Source organism: Chiroxiphia lanceolata, chromosome 2 (genome assembly GCF_009829145.1).
Source record: "Chiroxiphia lanceolata isolate bChiLan1 chromosome 2, bChiLan1.pri, whole genome shotgun sequence".
In the NCBI taxonomy this organism is placed as follows: Eukaryota; Metazoa; Chordata; class Aves; order Passeriformes; family Pipridae; genus Chiroxiphia; species Chiroxiphia lanceolata.
The window spans coordinates 6,451,066-6,471,014 of NC_045638.1; the positions used below are offsets into that span (position 1 = coordinate 6,451,066).

Genomic DNA, 19,949 nt, shown 5'->3' on the forward strand with positions numbered 1-19,949 from the left:
GAATAAAGCAACACCAAGGGTCTGGCTTCTGGTAAAATGTGCATTTCTGCCACGCTATTACTCCTTCCAGATCAGTTTTTACTACGTGTCCGGCACATGCCCTTTGCTCCAGCGACAGGATATCCTTCATTTGTCTGCAGCAAGTGCAGATGAGCACTCCTTCATGTTGTTTTCCAAGTCGGCTGATGGGAGGGGTCAGCAGGGGCCAAAGCAGCTGCACCAAGTAAAGGAAAGGTAACCATGGCAACCCAAGTTATCTGCATCCTCCATGTATTTCCTTCTCCCCACCCTACATAATATCTTTCCCACCCAAACCTCAAGCCAATAGAGCCGGTGACCAGCTGGCAGGATGGGGACTGCAGAGGGGTCTCCTGCACCCAGAGTGTCTTGCTGTGCCTCGGGGCTCACCACTGCAGGCTGAAGTCATCAAAAAGAGACCGAAAGCATAGAGAGGGACAACTTGCAGAAGCCAGAGTTCTTCACTCCCGTAGATGGGGCGCTGGATATGTTGCCTTTGCTCCAGAGTTGCAGATCCATTGATGCTGCTTCTGGTTTTGGCTCTGAGCTGTAGCCCTTTCACAGCAGCAACAACTTCTCCATCTGTGCCCCACGTCAAACCCAGCTACAGTTTTGGCCGGACTTTCCTGGGACTTGATAAATGCAACGCCTGCATTGGAACATCCATATGCAAGAAGTTCTTTAAAGAAGAAATAAGGTCAGAAACTCAGCACAGTAATTTTTAAGGCATTCTGCATAGTAATTTGAAAGTTGCCTTTTAGAATTTCCAAATACTTTTATGAATGATGCAAAGAGCAACTTTTGCCTTTACAGTGCTTAGTATTTTAATTAATGTGTATAAACTGCTCTTTTCTTTTAAAGCAATGCAAACATGATCATACTTCAGGCCTGAATTATAATTTGAAAGCAGGAGTAAAAGGTACAAATTTCTGCCTAGAGAGTGGCTCTAAAACAATTCGAGGCAGCAATGGGGGAAGGGAAGAGGGGAGGAAGAAGTCAGCTTGTTTAGATTTGCTGGGAATATTTTATTATCAGCAACTGACTAAAGGCAAAGGGGGTTTAGCTTTGTATGCTCCAAATTGAGTACGTTAACTACAAACATATAAACACAATATATAGTTTTGTACCAGGTGCAACAACATGAATGTGCAGAATTTCACGTGCGTACTAACTAAGATCAAAAGCAATCTAAACCTGCCTGAGGCATGAGGACTTCTGCACATCAAGCTACCCACATGCTCAAAACCAGATGTGGCTAAATTATTGGTGCACTTTGGGAAGGTTTCTCTGAGAAGTTGAAGGCAAAGACAGAAATTGCATCTGCCTCGATGATGGTGAGTCATAACACTGCCCAAGTGGTCATCACACCAATCCAATCAGTTTTAGGCTCAAAAACAGAGTGTGTCTGATGATAGCAAGGAAAATGTTGCTGGTTGTATTTGAGGGGAAAGTTAAAGGCAGTGCTCGGCAGAGGAAGGGTTTATTGGGTCTGATATGATTTATAGAGCCATATGCACTTTCTTTTATAGATATAAAAGCCCGAGGGAGAAGAAATTATTATAGTAAAATTGTATTTTTAATGCTATAATGTAAGTAGTATAGTATTAGACAAATCACCATTTTTATCTTAAACTATCCCATAAAATGTAGCATAGTAAAACTATAATGGTTTGTCTGGGATGGACTTGTAATACTGAACATCCATCCTTCCCTTACTGTCGCTGGGAAAAGGCAGCTTGTGGTCTTGCTAAGGCAGAGCACCCCTTTGCCATGGCACATCAGGGGGCCCAGCCCTGGATGGCTGGGAAAACCCTTTGGCTTTCCATGCCAGAGTGAGTACTAAGTGAGGTGCAGAGGCACAAAGAAGGCCCGGGTCAGCAGTGCTGGATTTCTCCCAGCCCAGCCTGGACTGCTGTCCCAAAATGCAGGAGAGATTTGCAGTCAGCATGCTCAGCTGGCTGACAGGGGCTGGCACGGGTCTGCAGGGGCTGGGGGTGAATTCGGCATATGGGCTGCTCTGTATTTCATTCTCTGCAGCAGGATGGCACAGGAGCTGGCTCCTGCCCTGTGCCCCAACCTGCTGTGGACCCCTTTGCCACTCACCTGTGCAGGGTTTTTAGGGACCTGCTGCCAGAGCACAAAGCACCTTCCACACGTGCAGCTCATCACAGGTGCACCCTTTTGGTTACTCCTGCCCAGTCACTTGGGAGGCTGGGGCCGTGGAGCTTCCTTCAGCCCTCCAAAAATAGCAGGAGCCTTCTGCAGAGAGCAACTGCCTCTGGCTGGCTGCTGGCCAGCTGCATGTGCACCGGGGTGTGGGGAAAAAGGTGCTACGTGAGCGAAGGCAGGAGGCCGCTGCGCTGGCTTTCCTCTGGGGGGGGTGGCGAGAAAGGGGTGCAGTTGTGCAGAGGGTCCCACTGGGGCCAGGAGTGCAGAGCCACAAGCGTGGGAGCATGATGCTTCTGCCTGAGGGAAGGCAGAGGGAATTCCTAAGCCAAAGACTCTTTTTCCTCTCCAGCCAGCCCGCAGTTGGCTCCCCACCAGCCGTGCAGAACGCAAATCAGCGATAACGTGCAGTTCTGCTCTGAGCACTTTGGAAACTTAAATATGTTCTCCTGAGCAGTCACTCAGCTTCAGGCTTTCCTTTGCAGGGGTAAAACTTGTCCCACTTGATTTCTTGAAAAAACAGGATTTTTTTTGGCAAGTGGGAAGTTAAACGGGAAATTTCAGTGGCACTTGCGCTCTTTGATCCACCTTCATGTACCTTTTCACATGTTCACAAAGGTGGAGGGCACTTGGTGCTTCTCTCTGTTAATTCACATTAGAACATGCTTTATTAATTCTCCATCATTTTTGGGAGCTGTGACATGCTTTCACAGTAAGAAGATGTGGGTTTTGTTCCCAGAACGGCTGGTGACTCATCTTGTGCTCCAATGTTCTTTACTTCCCTTATCTTTGCCCAACTTTATCCATCTGTAAATGAGAACACCAAGCCTGACTACCAACTGTACCAAGAGCAGAGAACAGTGAAAGTTTTTGTAAAATACTAGACTTTCAAAACACTGCGAAACTGAGCTGACCAAAACTATTTGCAGACTTGTGCTGATGTTGGTGGTGAGCTTTGGCCAAAAATAATGGGAAAGAAGTCTGAAAAAGCTGGAATGCTTAGATTTGATGGAGGTTTATATGGCATTACTTTATTTTTTTGCTTCAAGACTTCAATAATGGGAAAGAAGTTTGAAAAAAGCTGGAATGCTTGGATTTGATGGGGGTTTATATGGCATTTCTTAATTTTTTTTTGTTTTAAGACTTAGTTTTTTTAAAAATATAAAATTCCAAATGCAAGCAAAATTATTTCGGCTGAAACAAAATACTTCACTACATCCAGGAAAAAAAAAAAAAAGGAAAAACAAGTTTGAATTTTTTCAAAATTTAATTCTGGATTGATCTAAAACCTGTAATCTGTGACTCACATATTCACATAGATCTTACTGTAAGTCTTAATTAAAGCACATTCAGGCCCTCAGCTAAAAGGCTTCATACGAGAAGAGAGTTGTTACAGCACAACTTGATGATGAATCTTGAAAGTATCTAACAAGTGTGCCAGGCCAGCGCTGTGCTGCCCAGAAATGATGCCAAATACAGACTTGCTGCAGCCCATGCCGGGTTCCCAGGCCTGTGTGGCTCTCCCCCAAGAGCTCTGCAGAGGAAGTCGCTCCATCCGCCCGCAAATTAATGCTCAGCCCTGGATTTCACACATCCATGAGCTGCTCGCACACGGGAGGTGGCACTTTCCTGCTATCTGCCTGACGTGAGCTCCCCTGAACACACAGGTTTGAGCCAAATCACAGAGCATATTTGTGCTTAACTCAAAAATAAAAAAAAGGAAAGAAAGAAAGAGAAACCCAGACCGTTACCAACTCCTCCCTGGAGCGCCTGGCACACTGAGCCCGCTTTGCAGATTAGGCACTGGGAGGGGTCCTGATGCACAGCAAATCACGGTGAGGGGCAGCAATTCTTCTCTGTTCTTTAGTCCTAGCTCAAAACTAGACCAGAAAAAGCCACCCAAACCCAAACAAAGCTCTTTTCTTCATGTCAGGTGCCATAATCTTAGGGAAGCTTCAATTTCATATCGGGTAAAACACCCAAAGGACCAAAATACTGGGAACCCACCAACCTGTTCACAGAAGGGGCTGAGCTTCCTCACTTCTGGTCAGCCTGCATCTCCATGGGAAATTTTTGGAAGGAGGCACATGAATAGAGTTGAATGTTAAAGGAGGGCAAGCACCAGGGTTTTCCCCCTCCTGGGCACCCGTGTTTGCTCCAGAGCTGAGCTGCACAGGGTCTGTGGTGGGGAAGGGGAGTGAGGTGTTACCTTTGAGAGGGATCTTGGGGAGGAGGTAGATCAGCCTCTGATGCTGGTTTGAATCGCTGAGTCAGTCGTTTGCCTGAAATCAGAGGAAATTATTCCCCCCCAAAAATTTCTCGGTGCCAATTTCCCGTCTGGAAGTTGAAACGACAGACCAGCTTCAGCTTTCAGATTTTTTAACGTCTTTTCATCTAACTCCAGCTAGCTAATCCTGCAGGGAACCTCTTGCCTCTCCTCTGCCACTTCTGAGCTACCAGCTTTAATTTACGGTGAGAATAAATTAGGACGTGCTCTCTTATGCACTTGGGCAAGGAGCTTGGGACAGGAGGTTTCAGGGGCAGCAAATGCAGGATGTTGGCCAAACCAAAGGTCAGAGTTCAGCCTCTTTCCAAGAGCAGGTTACAGACACACTTACAGAGAAGGTACCGCACTCCTCAGCTCCGGCATGTGCGACGCGTGTGTGGGCAGGGTTGAGGGGGCTGCTGAAACAAAAAAAAAAAAAATTACCTAATTACCCAGCCCATATGCTCCCCTCCTGTGCCTGTGTAGGGAGAGAAAATTAGTGCAAGATCTCCATGGCTACAGTGGTGCTGCACACCCAGGGCACACGTACTCCATCCCCCCAGTGCACCCCAAACTCTGCTGCTGCTGGGGAGGTCACTCATCCCTCCTGCTAAAATACAATCAGTGGCATTGGGGGAAACATGTTGACCCCAGTACTGAGTAAAGCCACCACCTAAAAACAAAAGTTCATTTTGACATTTGCAAACACATTTATTGTCAGGAGATTTTATTGTCAGGAGGGTCACTTTAACTGTTGAGTACTCCTTTTTTGGGAGCCTATCTCTAGGATTAAGAAAATTTAAAAACACTGAGGATTCTTCACAAACCAAAACCCTAGGACCCTTTCCCTTTCCTCCCTCTTTCTACATGGCCCAAAAAAACCCATTTGGGTGTTTCACCCCATTGGCACTGCTTGTGACAAGGGATGGTGTTCATTACAAGAGATGGTTTATGTGGGAAGCAAAGAAGAATATCTTTTCCAAATCGTGTTTCTTCAGCTGATGGTTTCATCCTGCTTGCCTCACCCTGGTGTATGGGACCACCCACCCAGGGTCACTTAGCCTGGGTAATATGACGACCCTGAGATTAGCTCAGTTGGAGCTCGGTGCTTAAAACACCAACTTCATGTGTTCAATCCCTGTATGGGCTATTCTCTCTAGGAGCTGGACTCGATGAACTTTGTGGGTCCCTCCAACTAGGAATGTTCTCTGATTCTGTGATGGCAGAAAGCCCCTGGGGTCGGCACGAGGTGGAGAAACTCAGCGGGGCGGGCGCTGCGCGGGTGTCCGTGTGGCTTGTTAACCCGCTCTCCGTGGGGCTCTCGTTTTGGTTTGGCAGGTTTGACACCTGGCTTTCTTCTCATTTAAAGCTGCCCCCCAGCTACCTGCTCAGCTACTCGGGCAACTACACCGACGATGCCAAGAGCTGGCGGCTGGTCGACATCACCCGGCTGACCTCCAAGTACCAGCACGACCGGGCCGACAAGCGCATCTGCACCTCCCTGCTCAAGACCAAGACCTGCAGCCTGGAGCGCGCCCTGCGCCGCACACAGCGCTTCCAGAAGTGGCTGCGGGCCAAGCGCCTCACCCCCGACCTGGTCCAGGTCTGTGCCCCACAGCTCCTGCCCCCCCCACACCAGCTGGGGGGAGCGGGGGTTGCCATGCAGTCTGGGGGGCGCGAAAAAGGGTCTGAAGGAGGCATGGCTGCAGCTTGTTGGGTGGAGGGCGAGTTTGGGTGATGGATGGCACTCTCTTTCCTGCTCAGCTGATGGGGATGGGGCAGCCCTGTGTTCCCCATGCCACAGGGGAGAAGCAAAATGAGGCCCTGATGGGAAGAAAAGTGTCACAGCCCGGGGAAACCACACCCAGGCACAGGTAAAGCCATGGTACTGCCTGGCCAGGGCTTGGGTGGGCTTGGACCCAGCAAGGAGAGCATCAGCTTCCTTGTGCAGGCTGAGGCTGAAGGTCCATGGAAAGCCGTAGCACCCGCTGGCTTTGGGTACAGGGATAATATAAGGCCGTGCACACAAACATGGCAATGACTCTGGTGAGGAAATTCCTGCCACTTTTCTTTTATTTTCTGAATTTTGATGATGTCTCATTATTTTGGTTTTGTTTTTGGTTTTTTTTTTTTTTTTGGTCATAAAGTTGCACCCAAAAGGGTAGCCCATGCCTTGAAAGGGATTTTGCTTTGGGCTGGACACCAAGCCAGCGTGGGCCTCTCGCAGCAGCACAGGCAGTCAGAGCCAGAGCCTCGATTACTCATCCTCCTGCCATCCACAGCAAATGATCTCAGGCACAAAGAAGCACACTGCCCTTTCTGTCACAGTCCTGGGGTGTCACAGGTGAAGCCAGGACAGGCACACTGTGTTGGGGGGTTGCTGCCACCAGGTAGATGGCATCAAAACAAGAGCAAAACATTTCAATAACCACTGGAGAGGGACAGGGAGGAGGTTTGATATACACTAAACAAGACCCTGAGAGGTAAAGAAGGATTATTCCAGTACTTCTTCCCCTTCCAAGAGAAAAGTGGCTGTGAGAAAGGGACTTAATTTTAGTTGTAGTTGCTGCTTTAGTTTTCCCTCTTCTGTTGCCCTGTGGAGCACCACACTTGAGAAGGGAGAGTGAGATCCCATTCAGCAGCCAGGGATGGTGCCTGGGCTGCACAGAGATGGACTCACCCAAATCACTGACAGTCAGGCACAGCAGGTCCCCCTGAAGCCAGTACCATCCTGAGTGGCACATGCCTGACAGGGAAACATCTTTTTTGCTAAAAGCTACACTCTGCTTTGTCTAGTAACCTTGGAAGAGGCACTAGGGAGAAAATCTTGGTAAAAATCTGTGATAATCTCTAGCAGAGTGAATGAGCATTTTGGGGCAAACTGTGGTAATCAGTAGTGGACAGGTAGGGAAGATTTTGTGGTAAAATCTGAGGTAATCTGTACAGGAAAGCAAAGAACGTTTTGAGGTAAAAATTAGGTAATCAGTAGTGGACGGGTAGGGAAAGTTTGGGGGGTAAAATCTGAGTTAATCTGCAAAAGAGAAAAAAAGAACAATTTGAGGTAATGAGTAGTGGATAGGCAGGAAAATTTTGGGAGTAAACTTAAGGTAGTCTATAGGGCAGAGAATGAACATTTTGAGGTAAAAATGAGTTAATTTAGTGGGAATGCTGGGAAAATTTTTTAGGTAAAATCTGAGGTGATCTGTAGCAGAGGGAATGAACATCATGAGGTAAACTGAGGCAATTAGTAGTGCACGGGTAGGGAAAATTGGGGGGTAAAATCTGTTTTAATCTCTAGGGGAGAGAATGAACATGCTGAGGTAAACTCAGGTAATCAGTAGTGGACAGATTCCTATCACTCCCACTCAGAGCATCCCTCACCTGAGCTTGTGGGCCATGGGAAGGGACAACTCCTTAGGGCAGCAGGCAGCAACTTTCCATGCACCTGCTGGCCATCACTGTGCCCCCAGGCAGCACTACAGGGGGCTGCAGGAGGGCAAGTTGGGCTGCCAGGTCCTCCAGCCTCGCTGGAGTGTCCAATATGTTTGTGCAAAACTGGCCTGCCTCCCCCAGCAGCGCTGTATGAAAGGGAAGAAGAGATTAAAACTTCCATTTGCTGAGCTGGGTGAAAAAGTAACTGGAGAAATGTGGCTCTGTGGTATCTCAGATCTGCTGCAAAGTTAAATCATTAGCTGAGCCCAAATCCTTCTCCTTAAAAGGCTCTTCGTGTGCTATACAGTTTTCCCTACCCTGTCCTTTCCAAGTTTGAACTCCTAGCTGAGCTGGCTGGACTGTAAACACACACACACATATGGATGCACATGTCCATACACACATGGACACACACACATATGCTCACATGGAGACTCTGGCTGGGGAGCCCTGACCTTGCACGTATCCGGTTTCTCCCAGGAGCTTGAATTTCCCTGCGCAGCAGCAGTGGGAAGCTGAGCTGGCTCCAGCGTCCCTCTGAAGTGAGCTCGGGGCCAGCTGCTGGGGACACGCCCAGGGACAAACTCCCTGGGACATTTCAGCAACCCCTGCAGCTTTTTAGTTGGAGAGGACACGGGAGGCTGCAGGGAGGCCTAGACCTTTGCAAATCAGCCTCAGGATTGCTCTGCTCATGTTTTCGTCGTCCTTTGTTTCTGTTAATCAGTCAGAGAAACCTAAATTAGAATATAAATCCCTTCTAACAGAGTGCAGGTTTGAATACATGGAGAAACACTGTGATCCAGAGGACCCGGGACCTTCTCCCCCACCTCCAAATTTCAGCAGCAAATCACTTTTTAAGATCAGGCATGTACTCTGCAAAATGGCTTCTGGTCTCACAGTGGTCTAAATTGAAAAGCAGCCAGCGGCAACAAAATTGCAGTCACACTGCCTTAGTGAGTTTGTACCCAAGATGCCCCCCAGCCACCACAGGTTGCAGTATGACCTCCCCAAGCTATCTGGCCCCATAGAGATGGGGATTCCCTTCCTCTCTGGCCACATCTCCTGTCCTCCTCCCATCCAAAAACCGCAGGAGCACCTCTGCTTTCACCCCAGCCCGGCACCACTGCCCCTCTGCAGTGTTTGCTGGGCAAACCCTGGTTGGTAACCCAGCATGAGCCATCAGAGGGGTGTTTCTTGGGGGGTGCCATATGTCACTGCAAGTGCTTACCTTCAGACTTGCTCTTATGGCTTTATTTCCTCCCCTCCCCCTTTTCAGAGATGTTAACAGTGCGTGGATCTCGATGCCTGACACGATGCCCACTCTGTCTCACAAAGCCACAGTCACCCAGTGGTGTCTGCACTCCCCTCCCCGCAGTTTATCTTATATAGCAGTCACTGAGGAAAGCTGATGGGTTCAGGCAATTTTGTCTTATAGACACAGAATTGTGACAGACCATAACGTGCTTGAATCAAAATGACAGACCATGAAGTAATGTTTCCCCACTTTACACTGCCTGCCCTGCCTGACCCAGCCATGAGCCGAGCTGCCTGCCACGGTGATTATTTCACCCGCCACAATGAAAATCTCTAGTGGATGCAGCAAAGTCTTCAGTCTTAAAATCCAGCCTGCTTCAGAGATGAGCAGGATTTAGCAGGGGCTCAGCCTGTATGGCAAACCCAGCCACCCACTGCTTCTCCCAGGAGCTCATCACCTCAAACTGTGCTGCATGCTTTTCCTGTTGGAGGGGAAGAGCAACCGCAAAGCAGGTTAGTTTCAGCACAGATCGCCCACTGGGCAAATTTACAACCCTGTCTAAAAAGCACAGCCTGGAAAATGCTGAAGGCAGACAGAGGAAAGCAATACTGAGGTGAAAAGCCATCGTTTGGAATCCCTCTCTCCAGACTGTTTGAAACTACTGACCAGCATCTCTGCCTGTCCTCAGCAGATGTGCCAGCACTCTGGTTATTTGGCCTCTGAGTGCCATACATGTTGCTTTGCTTGCTGCACATGGGCAGCAGCTCACTCCTCTGTCAGCTAGTCCATCCTGGAGAAGAATGGGCTCTATGGGGCTCCCAGAGCTGCCTCCCAGACCTACCGCCCTCTTTGACCTGGTGCCTCATCATCAGACATGTTCTGTTAAACCTGCTGGCAGTGGGGATGAGCCCCGTAGCTTCTCAGGGCATCCTTACTTTCTTTTGGGAGTGAAGGAGACCCTTGGATTCACATGGCCAGGATCTCTGAGAGCTTTGATTCCTACCTCCAAGTGTTCCCTTGTGGAGCCCACCCTAAAGATGATCATTTGGTGAAGCTGCACCCAGGTGGCAGCACACGGGACAGGAGGCAGCTGTGCTCCTGGTCTGTGCCATCCCTCCTTGGCCTGGCTGAAGAGAAAACAGAGCCAGGAGATATTGTCTTCCAGAGGTTGTCTTTGTGTCAGAGTGAATTCTGGGTGCGTCTGCCCCACATATGCATATGTATGCACACACTGGGTTTAAATTGCATCATGTACTGTGCAGTAGGGGAAAGAAAATCACAGCTGACTGCAGGCAGGCTTTGCAGAAACTGCTCATTATCAGATATAGAAATGTAGGTATTTAGTCAAAGTAAATAAGAAGCTTTCTAAATCAATCACAAACAATACATCAGGCTGTCTGTCAGGTCTTATTTTCTGGCATGATAAGACACTGCAAAGGACTGAAGATATTCTCAGATAAATCCGTATCTCCAGTGCTTCCAGTACGTGTTCTTCATATTTTTCTTCCACTGACAATTTTTGTCTGACAATTTTACAACTCCAGCTCCTTTTCTGCTGTAGGGATGTTTCCATCAGTCTGCAGGAAGGGGAGACCCCACTCCACTGAAGAAATCGAGGAGGTGCTGAGCTTTACATTGCTGACTGTCTCAGCCCAAATCAAAAGGCCCTGTTGTCCAGTTTTTGTGAATCAGGACTTTGTTGAACTATAGAAAGCTGCACCAAGGGTTGATAAAAGGTGGCAGCACCCAGCCCTGCTCTTCTGCTCCCACACGGCCACTGGTGTGCCTGAAATAATTCCTCAGGAAACCAGCAGCCATGAGCACTGTGTGCAGCGTGTGTCCACACCTCTGTTAAGAGGATGAGCTCTGACCCTGGAAAAATCCTAACTACACCTTTCATGCCTTCCCTGTCACTGTGATTTCTGTTCCTACTCTGTAATCTTCAGGGTCTCGGCTTTTGCATTACAAGCTCCTGGAGGCAGCAAGGCTTTCTAACTTTGGCTGCAAATATTTGCATACATGCCGAGCTGCAAGAGACTTTCTCCACCATTTGTCTCTTACTTAACACAGTTCTGTTCTGCTCGTTTTTTCTCACTTCTCCTCCAAAGGGAAAGAGACAGAGTCAGCCACAATCTTCCTGCAAGTGCTGCAAGACAGAAACCCATAACCAACCCACCCCCCTTCTGTGGTTTTAGACAATTAATTGAGAAACTATTTCCTTGGTAAGGCCACACCAGAGGAGAGGGGTGTAACTAGAACTGGGGAGAATTATTTTTGACGAATGTTCTATTCTTTTTGGAGGAAAAAGGGTTCTTTCGTTGATGTGAAACAACCACACTTCAGTTGGGGTTGAGTTTCTCAGGTATTTTTGACCAGCTATTGGCATTCAGGGCTTGTTCTGTGCAACTGATGGCCAAGGAAGGCATGGTTGGAACTCACTGAAGCCAGCAGGGATACAGAGGAGAAGACACAGGACATCCAGTCCCCCTTTCCACCTCCAACTGGGAAAACGTCACGGTCCTTCTTTCCATGTTTCTTTATTTCTTTGTTGTGGCTGGATAATAAAGTGGTTTATGCCAAATGAACAGCTCGCACAGGAAGGGCTGAGAGGGACCTACCTCAGAGATACCAAATGACTCGGGGAGATGCTGAGTCAAATCTTTGCTCTCAGCACGAGGGATGGCAGGGAGCAATGTGAGCTCCAGTGCCCTTTCATCTGAAAAACATCTCCCAGCCATCAAATCGTAAAGAAAATCCAAAAGAGTATATTTGACTACTGGGATCATTTTTAATAAAAGGGCTTAAAAAAACCTGATTCCTTTCCCTAGCAGAGGCATGGCAGGGCAGTGCTTCTGTGCCACTGCCTCCATACGTCCACTCCACTTGGTTATTAAGGAAGACCAGCTTAAAAAAAAAAAAAGTAATTTTTGACTATGAAAGTATGAATTTCCATACCATTTATCCCAGCCATTGATTGCTTGTGCAATTTTACAAGCCAAACCTCCAATTCTGAACGGTGAAATACAGTGATAATTGAGTCCATTAGCCCAATGGTTCTCTATTTGTTGCTGGTATTTACAAAAAATACACACAGTCTATTCAAATTTGGTTTTGCTAGTTAACGTGTGGGTTTGTCAGAGAGAGAATATATCCTGTGCTTGTACTCACAGAGTGTTTATTTACACTTTTGAAGTATGTTTACTGACCTTAGCTAATAGTATTTCCAAGAAAGCTGCTCACAGGTTAAGCAAATAGTGAAGCGATCTGAAGATTATTTAATGAGGGAAGTGACTCACTGTTTTAACAGCAGGAGGGCCTCCACCAGGGAGCTGGGATGCCAGGGCTGGAAAGCCGGGCGGAGGGAGGAGGCCTGCGGTGTGGACACACGTGGTGCTTTCAGTCGGGGGAATACGAGGTTTGCAGTGTCCATGGCTGTGCCGTGAAGACTGGGAGCCATTCTGGAAACCTGAGCTGTGAACAGGCATTTTTGGATGGCACGGGTCTTTTCCCAGGAGGAGTTTGCTGTTGAGATCCCCCCGTGTGCCCACACCCTTCCGAGTTGTGCCGCAGCGGGCAGAGCACAGAGGCGCCTGTAGCCCCGGCATGGTCCAAGCACATTGCAACATCTCAGGCTGGAAAATAGACATCTTTGCCATGTTTTCCCCTCTCACCAGGGCCTGTCCAGCCCAATGCTGCGCTGCCCATCCCAGCGACTCCTGGACAGGATCGTGCGGCGCTACGCCGAGGTGCCGGACGCTGGCAGCATCTACATGGACCATCTCACTGACCGGGACAAGCTACGCCTGTTGTACACCCTGGCAGTGAATTCACACCCCATATTGTTACAGGTATGTACCACCCTGCCCCAGCTTGGAAAACCACTCCACAACCCCTCACAATCAAATCCTCCCACGAGATGTGCGCCAGCCCCCAGTTGCAGAGGAGTCTCAGCCCTAGCCTGTGGGACACTCTCTGGTCTCCACAACGTGTGTTTCTTCTATGGGGTTGGATGCCTGAAGCCAAGCAGGCTCCTGCAGTGTTCCTTGCATCAGCCCATGAAGCTGTGGAGAGATGGGAATGCCCAAGTCCTTAAATAAATCGGGACCCAGGCAGGTGTTGCAGTAGCGACTGTGAAAGCCAGGGTTTACACATCCTCGATACTTCACAGTGTTAAGCTTGCATTGCTAATGTATTACTTAAAATTACAGTCCGTTTATGAAAGGGAAAGAGCATGCTTTAGAGTGGGAGGATCGAGATGCAGCATAGATGTTGAACATGGACTTGGGGAGCACTGACTTCCCATGTTCCGTGTGCCAGTGCTGTGTTTTCCATTTGCATGCCCCTGATGACTAGCTCCATGGCAAAGTGCAGCTTTGCAGAAGCGTTGGGTGGAATCCCAAATACAACTGAACTCTGGATGTGAAGGCAGTGGTCTGGGACATTTCACACTCCTCTCCTGTTCCCTGGCTGACGTGCCTGGCAAGTGGTTCCTCTCTTTCCTTATATCTCCGAGGGTGTATCCTCATCTTTCCCACACCAGCACACCTTTAGTCCTCATTGTTGTTTTCTTGCAACCCTTTACAACTTCATGAAGAGCAGAGGCAGTGGCAGCATCATCCATCTCTGGCCCCAGGTCATCACTGCCCTCAGCAGCACATGCAGCTCTACCCTCTCCCAGGGAGGGGAAATGGTGCTCATGTTCCAGGAGACTCCTGGGGATCATTCAGCCACCCCAGCCATGGCTCACTGGGACCTGAGGCTGTGGCTCTTAGCACTCTAAAGATATGGGAATGCAGCTTAAAGAGATGAAAAAACTACGCCAAAGACTGGCTTGATTTTACATGGGTGCCCAAAATACCTTCGCAGCAGAAGGGAAAAGCAACCTTAAACATGAAACTGGACAAGTTCATAATGCCTTGGCAGAGCCCCGGGCACTGGGTAGATGGATAAGTCATAATGTAAATGACAGAAAGCTTTGTGTTGGCACAGCTCAGCAGTCATAGGGTTTAGTTTCCACCAGGGATAACTGCATGAGCTGCAGGGAGGCAGGGAGCCCAGCCCAGGTGTCCCCACCATAGCAAACACCCAGCATTTCTGTTCCTGAGACTGCAAAGCCTCCTGCAAAAGAGCCAGGCAGTTCTTACAAATTAGGAAAAACTGCTTTAGCCCCACCTCACCTCCGAGCCACGACTTCAGCTACACAGTGTTCCTGAGGGACCCATAAAAGACACCTAAAATTAGATGTTCTGTGGCTAAAATTTTAATGATTTTGAAGCCCATTATTATCTTGGACTTTCCATTTATTTTCCCTTGCAGAATAAGTCTTGAAATGTCAGATTCTTCCTTCATTACAAAAAAGGACCAAAAAGAAAAGGGAAATAAAGGCATTATAGCTGCTCCAGGACGGAGCAGCACCTTTTCCAGATGCTGGGGCAGGATGGGGTGAGGAAGGGTTTCAGGCTGGTTTAGAGGCCAAAGCACTGGAGGGAGGTGGGTCCATGGGCAGAGCACAGCGGCCGGAAGGCAGGGATAATCCCTGCATTCCTTCTCTCCCTGGCAGATCTTCCCCGACGTGGAGGGGTGGCCCTTCCCACGGTACCTGGGCTCCTGCGGGAGGCTGGTGGTCAGCGCCAGCACCCAACCCCTGCGCGACTTCTACAGCGCGGCCCCCGAGGTGGCCGCCGACCTGGCCCTGCAGCTCCTCGCCGTGCTCCGCTCCATGGGCACCAACGACCTCAACTACTTCTTCTACTTCACCCACGTGGACGCTGGCACCTTCGGCGTGTTCAGCAACGGGCATCTGTTCATCCGGGATGCCAGCACGCTGGGGATCATCGACAAGGAGGAAGGTACTCAGCAGGCGCCGTGGCCGCGCGTCTGTCGCCGGAGGGCTTAGCGAGCAAATCTGTCACCTGCTACGTTCAACTCCGCTTCTGGGTTGGGGTTTTTTTAATAACTTAAATAATGAAAAGTTTACCAACAGCAGATCCTGCCATCCTGGCTCTGAGTCAGGAAGGTGACAGGTATTTCGTTTGTGCAGTCAGTGATTTGGTGACCGGCCCTCCCTGTAGCTGGCAGCAGCTTTCAGTGCACGCAGTGCTCAACACTTTCATTTGAATTTTTCCTAAATCACCCCTTTTAAAACTTTTGCCACACAAATGTCAGTATTTGCAAGTAGAAATTTCATTATTTCATTTTTTTTAAGTATTGGGTCCAACTGGACCCCTTTAATGTGCATTTATCACATTAATAATGGTTATTATTATTATTATTATAATAGCAAAATCCCCTTTTTATCATTTTTACATAAAATCAAGGGTTACTAAGCATTACTATTCATTGTTCACAGGTTATGTTGGTCTAATCCACAAAGTAGAGCTAGTCAAAGACAATTCTTCCAATAATTTAACAGTTTAATTTTGAATGTTCAATTTTTCAAAAGGCCTTTCCTCAGCTCACACATTCAGCTGAGCTGGTCTCAAATATTCAGAAGCAGCTGTCAGAAAATTTTCCACTGGGTTTCCTATTCTTGTCCCAACAGCTATTACTGTTAACTCGATTCCAGCTGGATGAGGTGTTGTTGCAAGCTAATGATTTGGGTAACATGGAAAAAATTATGGGTCTGCTTATTTGTGGCAGTTTTTGTAGGAACTCCACATTTCAGGTTTGTACTCCAGTTCTCATTTTTTCTGCATCAGTTTGACTTGACAGACTCCTCTCCAATTCCTCTGTCAGGCAGTTCTGCAGAGCTCTGTCATTCAGAAAAATATACATATTTCAGGAGTGAGAAAGTCGGCCCATATACAGCTACAGCACAGAGTAATTTGTGGTGAAAGGTGCCCACATCCTTTAGATAATAACAAACCCTGTGTTAGTACAGGGGAACGAACATCTGTGATTATCCAGGAGCTCACTACCATGTTTCTAACAACTGGTTTAATTGTCTCCAGCAGGGAGCCAGCTGATCGATGGCCAGCAGGAGCACAAAGATATATTTAGCTGTTTGACTGTGGACTGCCAGTCTGCGTTCGTGTCCTGTGACTCCATCAGGGAGAAGCACAGCCTCGTCATGGTGTGTCAAGAGCTTTTGCCTAAGCTCCTGAAGGGGAAATTCCTGCAGCCCGTGCAGGAGAAGATAGACAGCTTCCTCCAGCACTGTGCCAGTGGCCTCACCGACGACCAGGGTGTCAACGAGGCCATTGCCAAGCTGGCGGAGATCCTGAAACCTCTGCGGTCCTGCGATTCCCGTTTCGCCTACCGCTACCCTGACTGCAAGTACAGTGACAAGTACTGATGGAGTGGGAGCCCCCGGGAAGGACTGGGGCAGTGTCAGCCCCCCGCCAGCGAGGGAAGCGAGGAGGAACTAGGGTAGATGCAAAGAGCTGCACCAAATCTGGGGCTTTCTCATCCAGATGGAGGAGGAGGGAGCAGAGCGCACAGGATTTATTGTTCATCTCCCAGAGATGCATTTGTTAACATAGGATATTAGGCATGATGTATGGTTTATGGATTATTAGCATTATCATGAGTGACAGGGGCTACGGGATTAATAAATCTCATTCGTGTATTTTGGCCTTGGAAGAGTTTTCCATCCCTCTGAAGGCAGGATGCTCACAACTATCTAGACAGAGGAGCTCTATTACCAAGGAAGCCTTTCTGATTGAAATGCTTTATATGTAATGTGGGATGGATGGAAGCATTTAAGACTTTCCCTATGGCTATTTTTAATTTGCTAAAAATCATAGATAAACTGAACCATGGGATCAGTTCTGTACCATCACCCATCACAGATTACTTTCATAAAATATTTAAATTTTATTTCTTTTATGGCACACAGAACAGAAAGACGCAATCAACAGCACTAAAAAGCTGAACGGTCCTCCCATGTCTCTTGAGATTTAATTTCTCTAATCCCCAAATATAATTACTTCTAGTCTTTCCCAAGTTGATGGGCAGTAATTGGAGACTAATATGGGGTTTTGGTTTAAGATCTGAAAAAAAAAAAAACGCTCTGGAATATGATTGTTCAGCAGATACTTTCACATTTTTCTCCCTGAAGAAAAGTGGAGGCGCCATTTGCACAAAACCATTCAGATGGGAAAATTGCCTTAAGAGGAGAAACAACACAGGCAGAGGATGAGACATTGGTTTACACGGAGTCCAACGAGACTTGCTGAACACTCAGTATTCCAGTGTACATGACTGGGGACCCCTCAAGAGCTCGGGGGGGTCTAAATTCTGACCAGTAAGTACAACCATCCTCATTCATTTGCCTTTCAAAGGAGAAACTGGTAAACCAGTCACTAAAGGAGTGAGTCAGGCACTTAAATTTTAGAGTGGTGGACTTCTTTCACAGCAGTGGCCAACCCAGGGCTAGATACAGGTGCCTCGTTTTGTGGTAGAAGGTTGCAAAAGTGGCAAAACACAACATTCTCACCCAGAATCTGCCAGTCCCCCCCACGTGAGCTCCCTGTGGGGTGTCAGAGGCCCACACAAAACCTTCCCTGATGTCTAGGGGTCTGCCAGACCTCACCTGGTTTTGGGGCTTCCTGCTGGGATCCAGGTGTGCTGGAGTCACCAAGGAAATTTGACTGAGCTGGGTAAGAAACTGGGCTTTCTGGATCACCCGTAAGTATTTTCATCATGGAAAGAGCCTTCCTCTAGCTATGGTTTGAGAAAGAAATCAGCAACAGCATAAATGCAGGAAAAGATGTGAGCCATTTGCATTGCCAGTCGTTGTACTGAGTTGTGTTATACAGAGCAAGAATGCAAGTCAAGATTATGTGTTGGCTGTGGATCCAAAGCATCCAGCCTAGGGTTCAAGTCAGGGGTGGCTGAAGGCTGACAAGAAAGTTTGGACAGTCTAAACCACATGCACAAGCCTGATACTGTGGAAATCTGGCCCAGGACATTTGTTTTGCCTTTCCTCCTGGCATAAAGTATCAAGTGCACCTTTTACCTCTTGAGATGTAGAAACATTGAAAATAATTTGTAGGTAAATTTAGCTGCAGGCCCAGATGGTCAGACAGCAAAAATGTTTAAATATACAGCCTCAGCTACGGCTGCAGCCCTCTTTCTTGGTTTCAGTCTATTTCTACATCATGGCTCTCTTCCAGAAAGAAAAACATGTCCTTCACTGAGATCCATAAGGCTGTCTAACAATCTGTTTTCATCAGTTTTTCTTGAATCTGTCTGCATCTCCAGTCTCTTGGTGTGTGGTTTTACCTGATAGCTGGTGATCAGGTGAAGATCTGGCCTGGTCCACCCATGTACCAGCAGAGGTGATTGGCAAACTATGGGTCTGCAGAGATGTCTTTCAGGCTGCTCCATGGCTCAGGCTGTCCTCTGATTCAGTGCTCTCTGGTTTAGCAGTGGCTTGACTTGCCCTGTAAGGAGGAGAAGCCCTTGCAACAGGGCTCCACTCTGTGTTCACTGCTCTCCCGTGTGTCCTGGGTATTTTTCTTTTCACCACACACATTTTCCTGTTGGGAATGAGCTGTTCATCTGCTGTGTGGCTCTGTGCAAAGTGTCTCTTGGGCAAGAGAACACCTCTCTGCTACCACACCAACCCAGGCAAACACAGAGGGGATGTGTGTGCTCAGCACCTTAGAGAATGGCAGGAGCAAGCTCAGATCCCTCAGGCCTAGTCCAGCACTGGGAAAAAGGACTGAGAGGTGTCACATGGGCTTTGCTGGGCCCAAGTAACTCATGATCCAAAAGAGTTGGGACTAAGAAATAAAAGAGTCGTGGTTTTTGCTTTGCTGCTTGGACTCAGCTGGCAAGGCTGCAGCAGAAGCCTCGAGGCACGTAGCATCTATTTTTACAGGGCTTGATTCAAAGTTGTTAAAGCTGAGAGGAGTCTCCCCACCGCTTTAAATAGACCTTGATACGAATTTAAATTAAAAAAAATCCATGATTAAAAATAACGAAATCATGGATTTGCAAATTATTAAAGCGTTGGGAGTTGTGTTCACCACCAGTTTCCCTTCAGACATTGATTACAGGGGCCAAGCTCATGTAAGACTGTGACTAATATGCCAACCATAAAATCAGTCCATGGCTCAGAGGACAATAATTTTCCTAAACTAAATCTCATTTCCCTATATTTCTCTGGCCTTTTTTTTGGGTTTTTTTTGCATCGCCAATTTTTACTCTTAATATTTTCCTCTTTCTTGGCAGTCAGGCCCTGGAATCAGTGCCCACCCTGTCTGCCAGCTCCAGTCAAGCCTTCAAATCCTAGTAGGCCAAGCTCCAAAAGGATGTGAAATTAACTTATAAATGGCAATTATTTAAAACCTAATCCTTCCCAAAAGAACTCTCGAGCAATTTTTTCCTCTCTGCATTCAAGTTATTTCTGACAGTGGCTTTGTGTGAGCCTTTGCAAACTGTTCCTGGTAACAGCTTAAGCCATTTCCACAGCAGAACAGGAATGGCAGGAGAGGTCTTCCACCAGTCCCACAGTCACCTCCTTTGTCTGTGGGTAGTTTGCCTTTATGACCAGCTGTTTATCAGTCATCTGTCTTACTGCCCCATATCCCACGTATTTTTGAAGTTTTCCTGTCAATGGGGTTTGTAAAACTGTATTTTCCACCATATTTTGACTAGCAGCATGTCTTAACACAGTAATTTCTCAGGAGGTGGGGGCTGTGTATGGGCAGCCCATAGCAAATGACAGTCCCAGTTTCTCCCAGCACAAATTCACTGCTCCTCTAAGTCAGCACCTTCACACATTTGTGGTGCTCACGCTGCTGCCCCTGCCCAGCACAACCCTTTGGGAAGGAATGGCAGCCAGTAGTTTATCTAGTGGGTGGC

The 19,949-nt window shown here is 47.8% G+C and overlaps 1 protein-coding gene across 2 annotated transcripts; it reads left to right on the forward strand.

Moving 5' to 3' along the window:
* Window positions 1–336: 336 nt before the first annotated feature.
* On the forward strand, window positions 337–17,009 carry DIPK2B (divergent protein kinase domain 2B). Of its 2 annotated transcripts, none has more exons than XM_032680761.1 (5): window positions 337–715; window positions 5,789–6,053; window positions 12,812–12,985; window positions 14,698–14,986; window positions 16,088–17,009. In XM_032680761.1, the coding sequence occupies exons 1-5, from the start codon at window positions 492–494 to the stop codon at window positions 16,429–16,431; spliced, it is 1,296 nt and encodes a 431-aa protein (XP_032536652.1). In that variant the 5' UTR covers window positions 337–491; the 3' UTR covers window positions 16,432–17,009. The 2 variants fall into 2 exon arrangements, with proteins under 2 accessions (XP_032536652.1, XP_032536653.1); XM_032680762.1 differs by having other exon boundaries at window positions 16,091–17,009.
* Window positions 17,010–19,949: the final 2,940 nt, after the last annotated feature.

Coding starts and splice junctions, on each gene's coding strand:
- DIPK2B (XM_032680761.1), top strand. CDS start 492: ATGGGGCGCTGGATATGTTGCCTTTGCTCCAGAGTTGCAGATCCATTG. Junction 12,986..14,697: donor CACACCCCATATTGTTACAG/GTATGTACCACC, acceptor TCTCCCTGGCAG/ATCTTCCCCGACGTGGAGGG. Junction 14,987..16,087: donor GATCATCGACAAGGAGGAAG/GTACTCAGCAGG, acceptor AATTGTCTCCAG/CAGGGAGCCAGCTGATCGAT.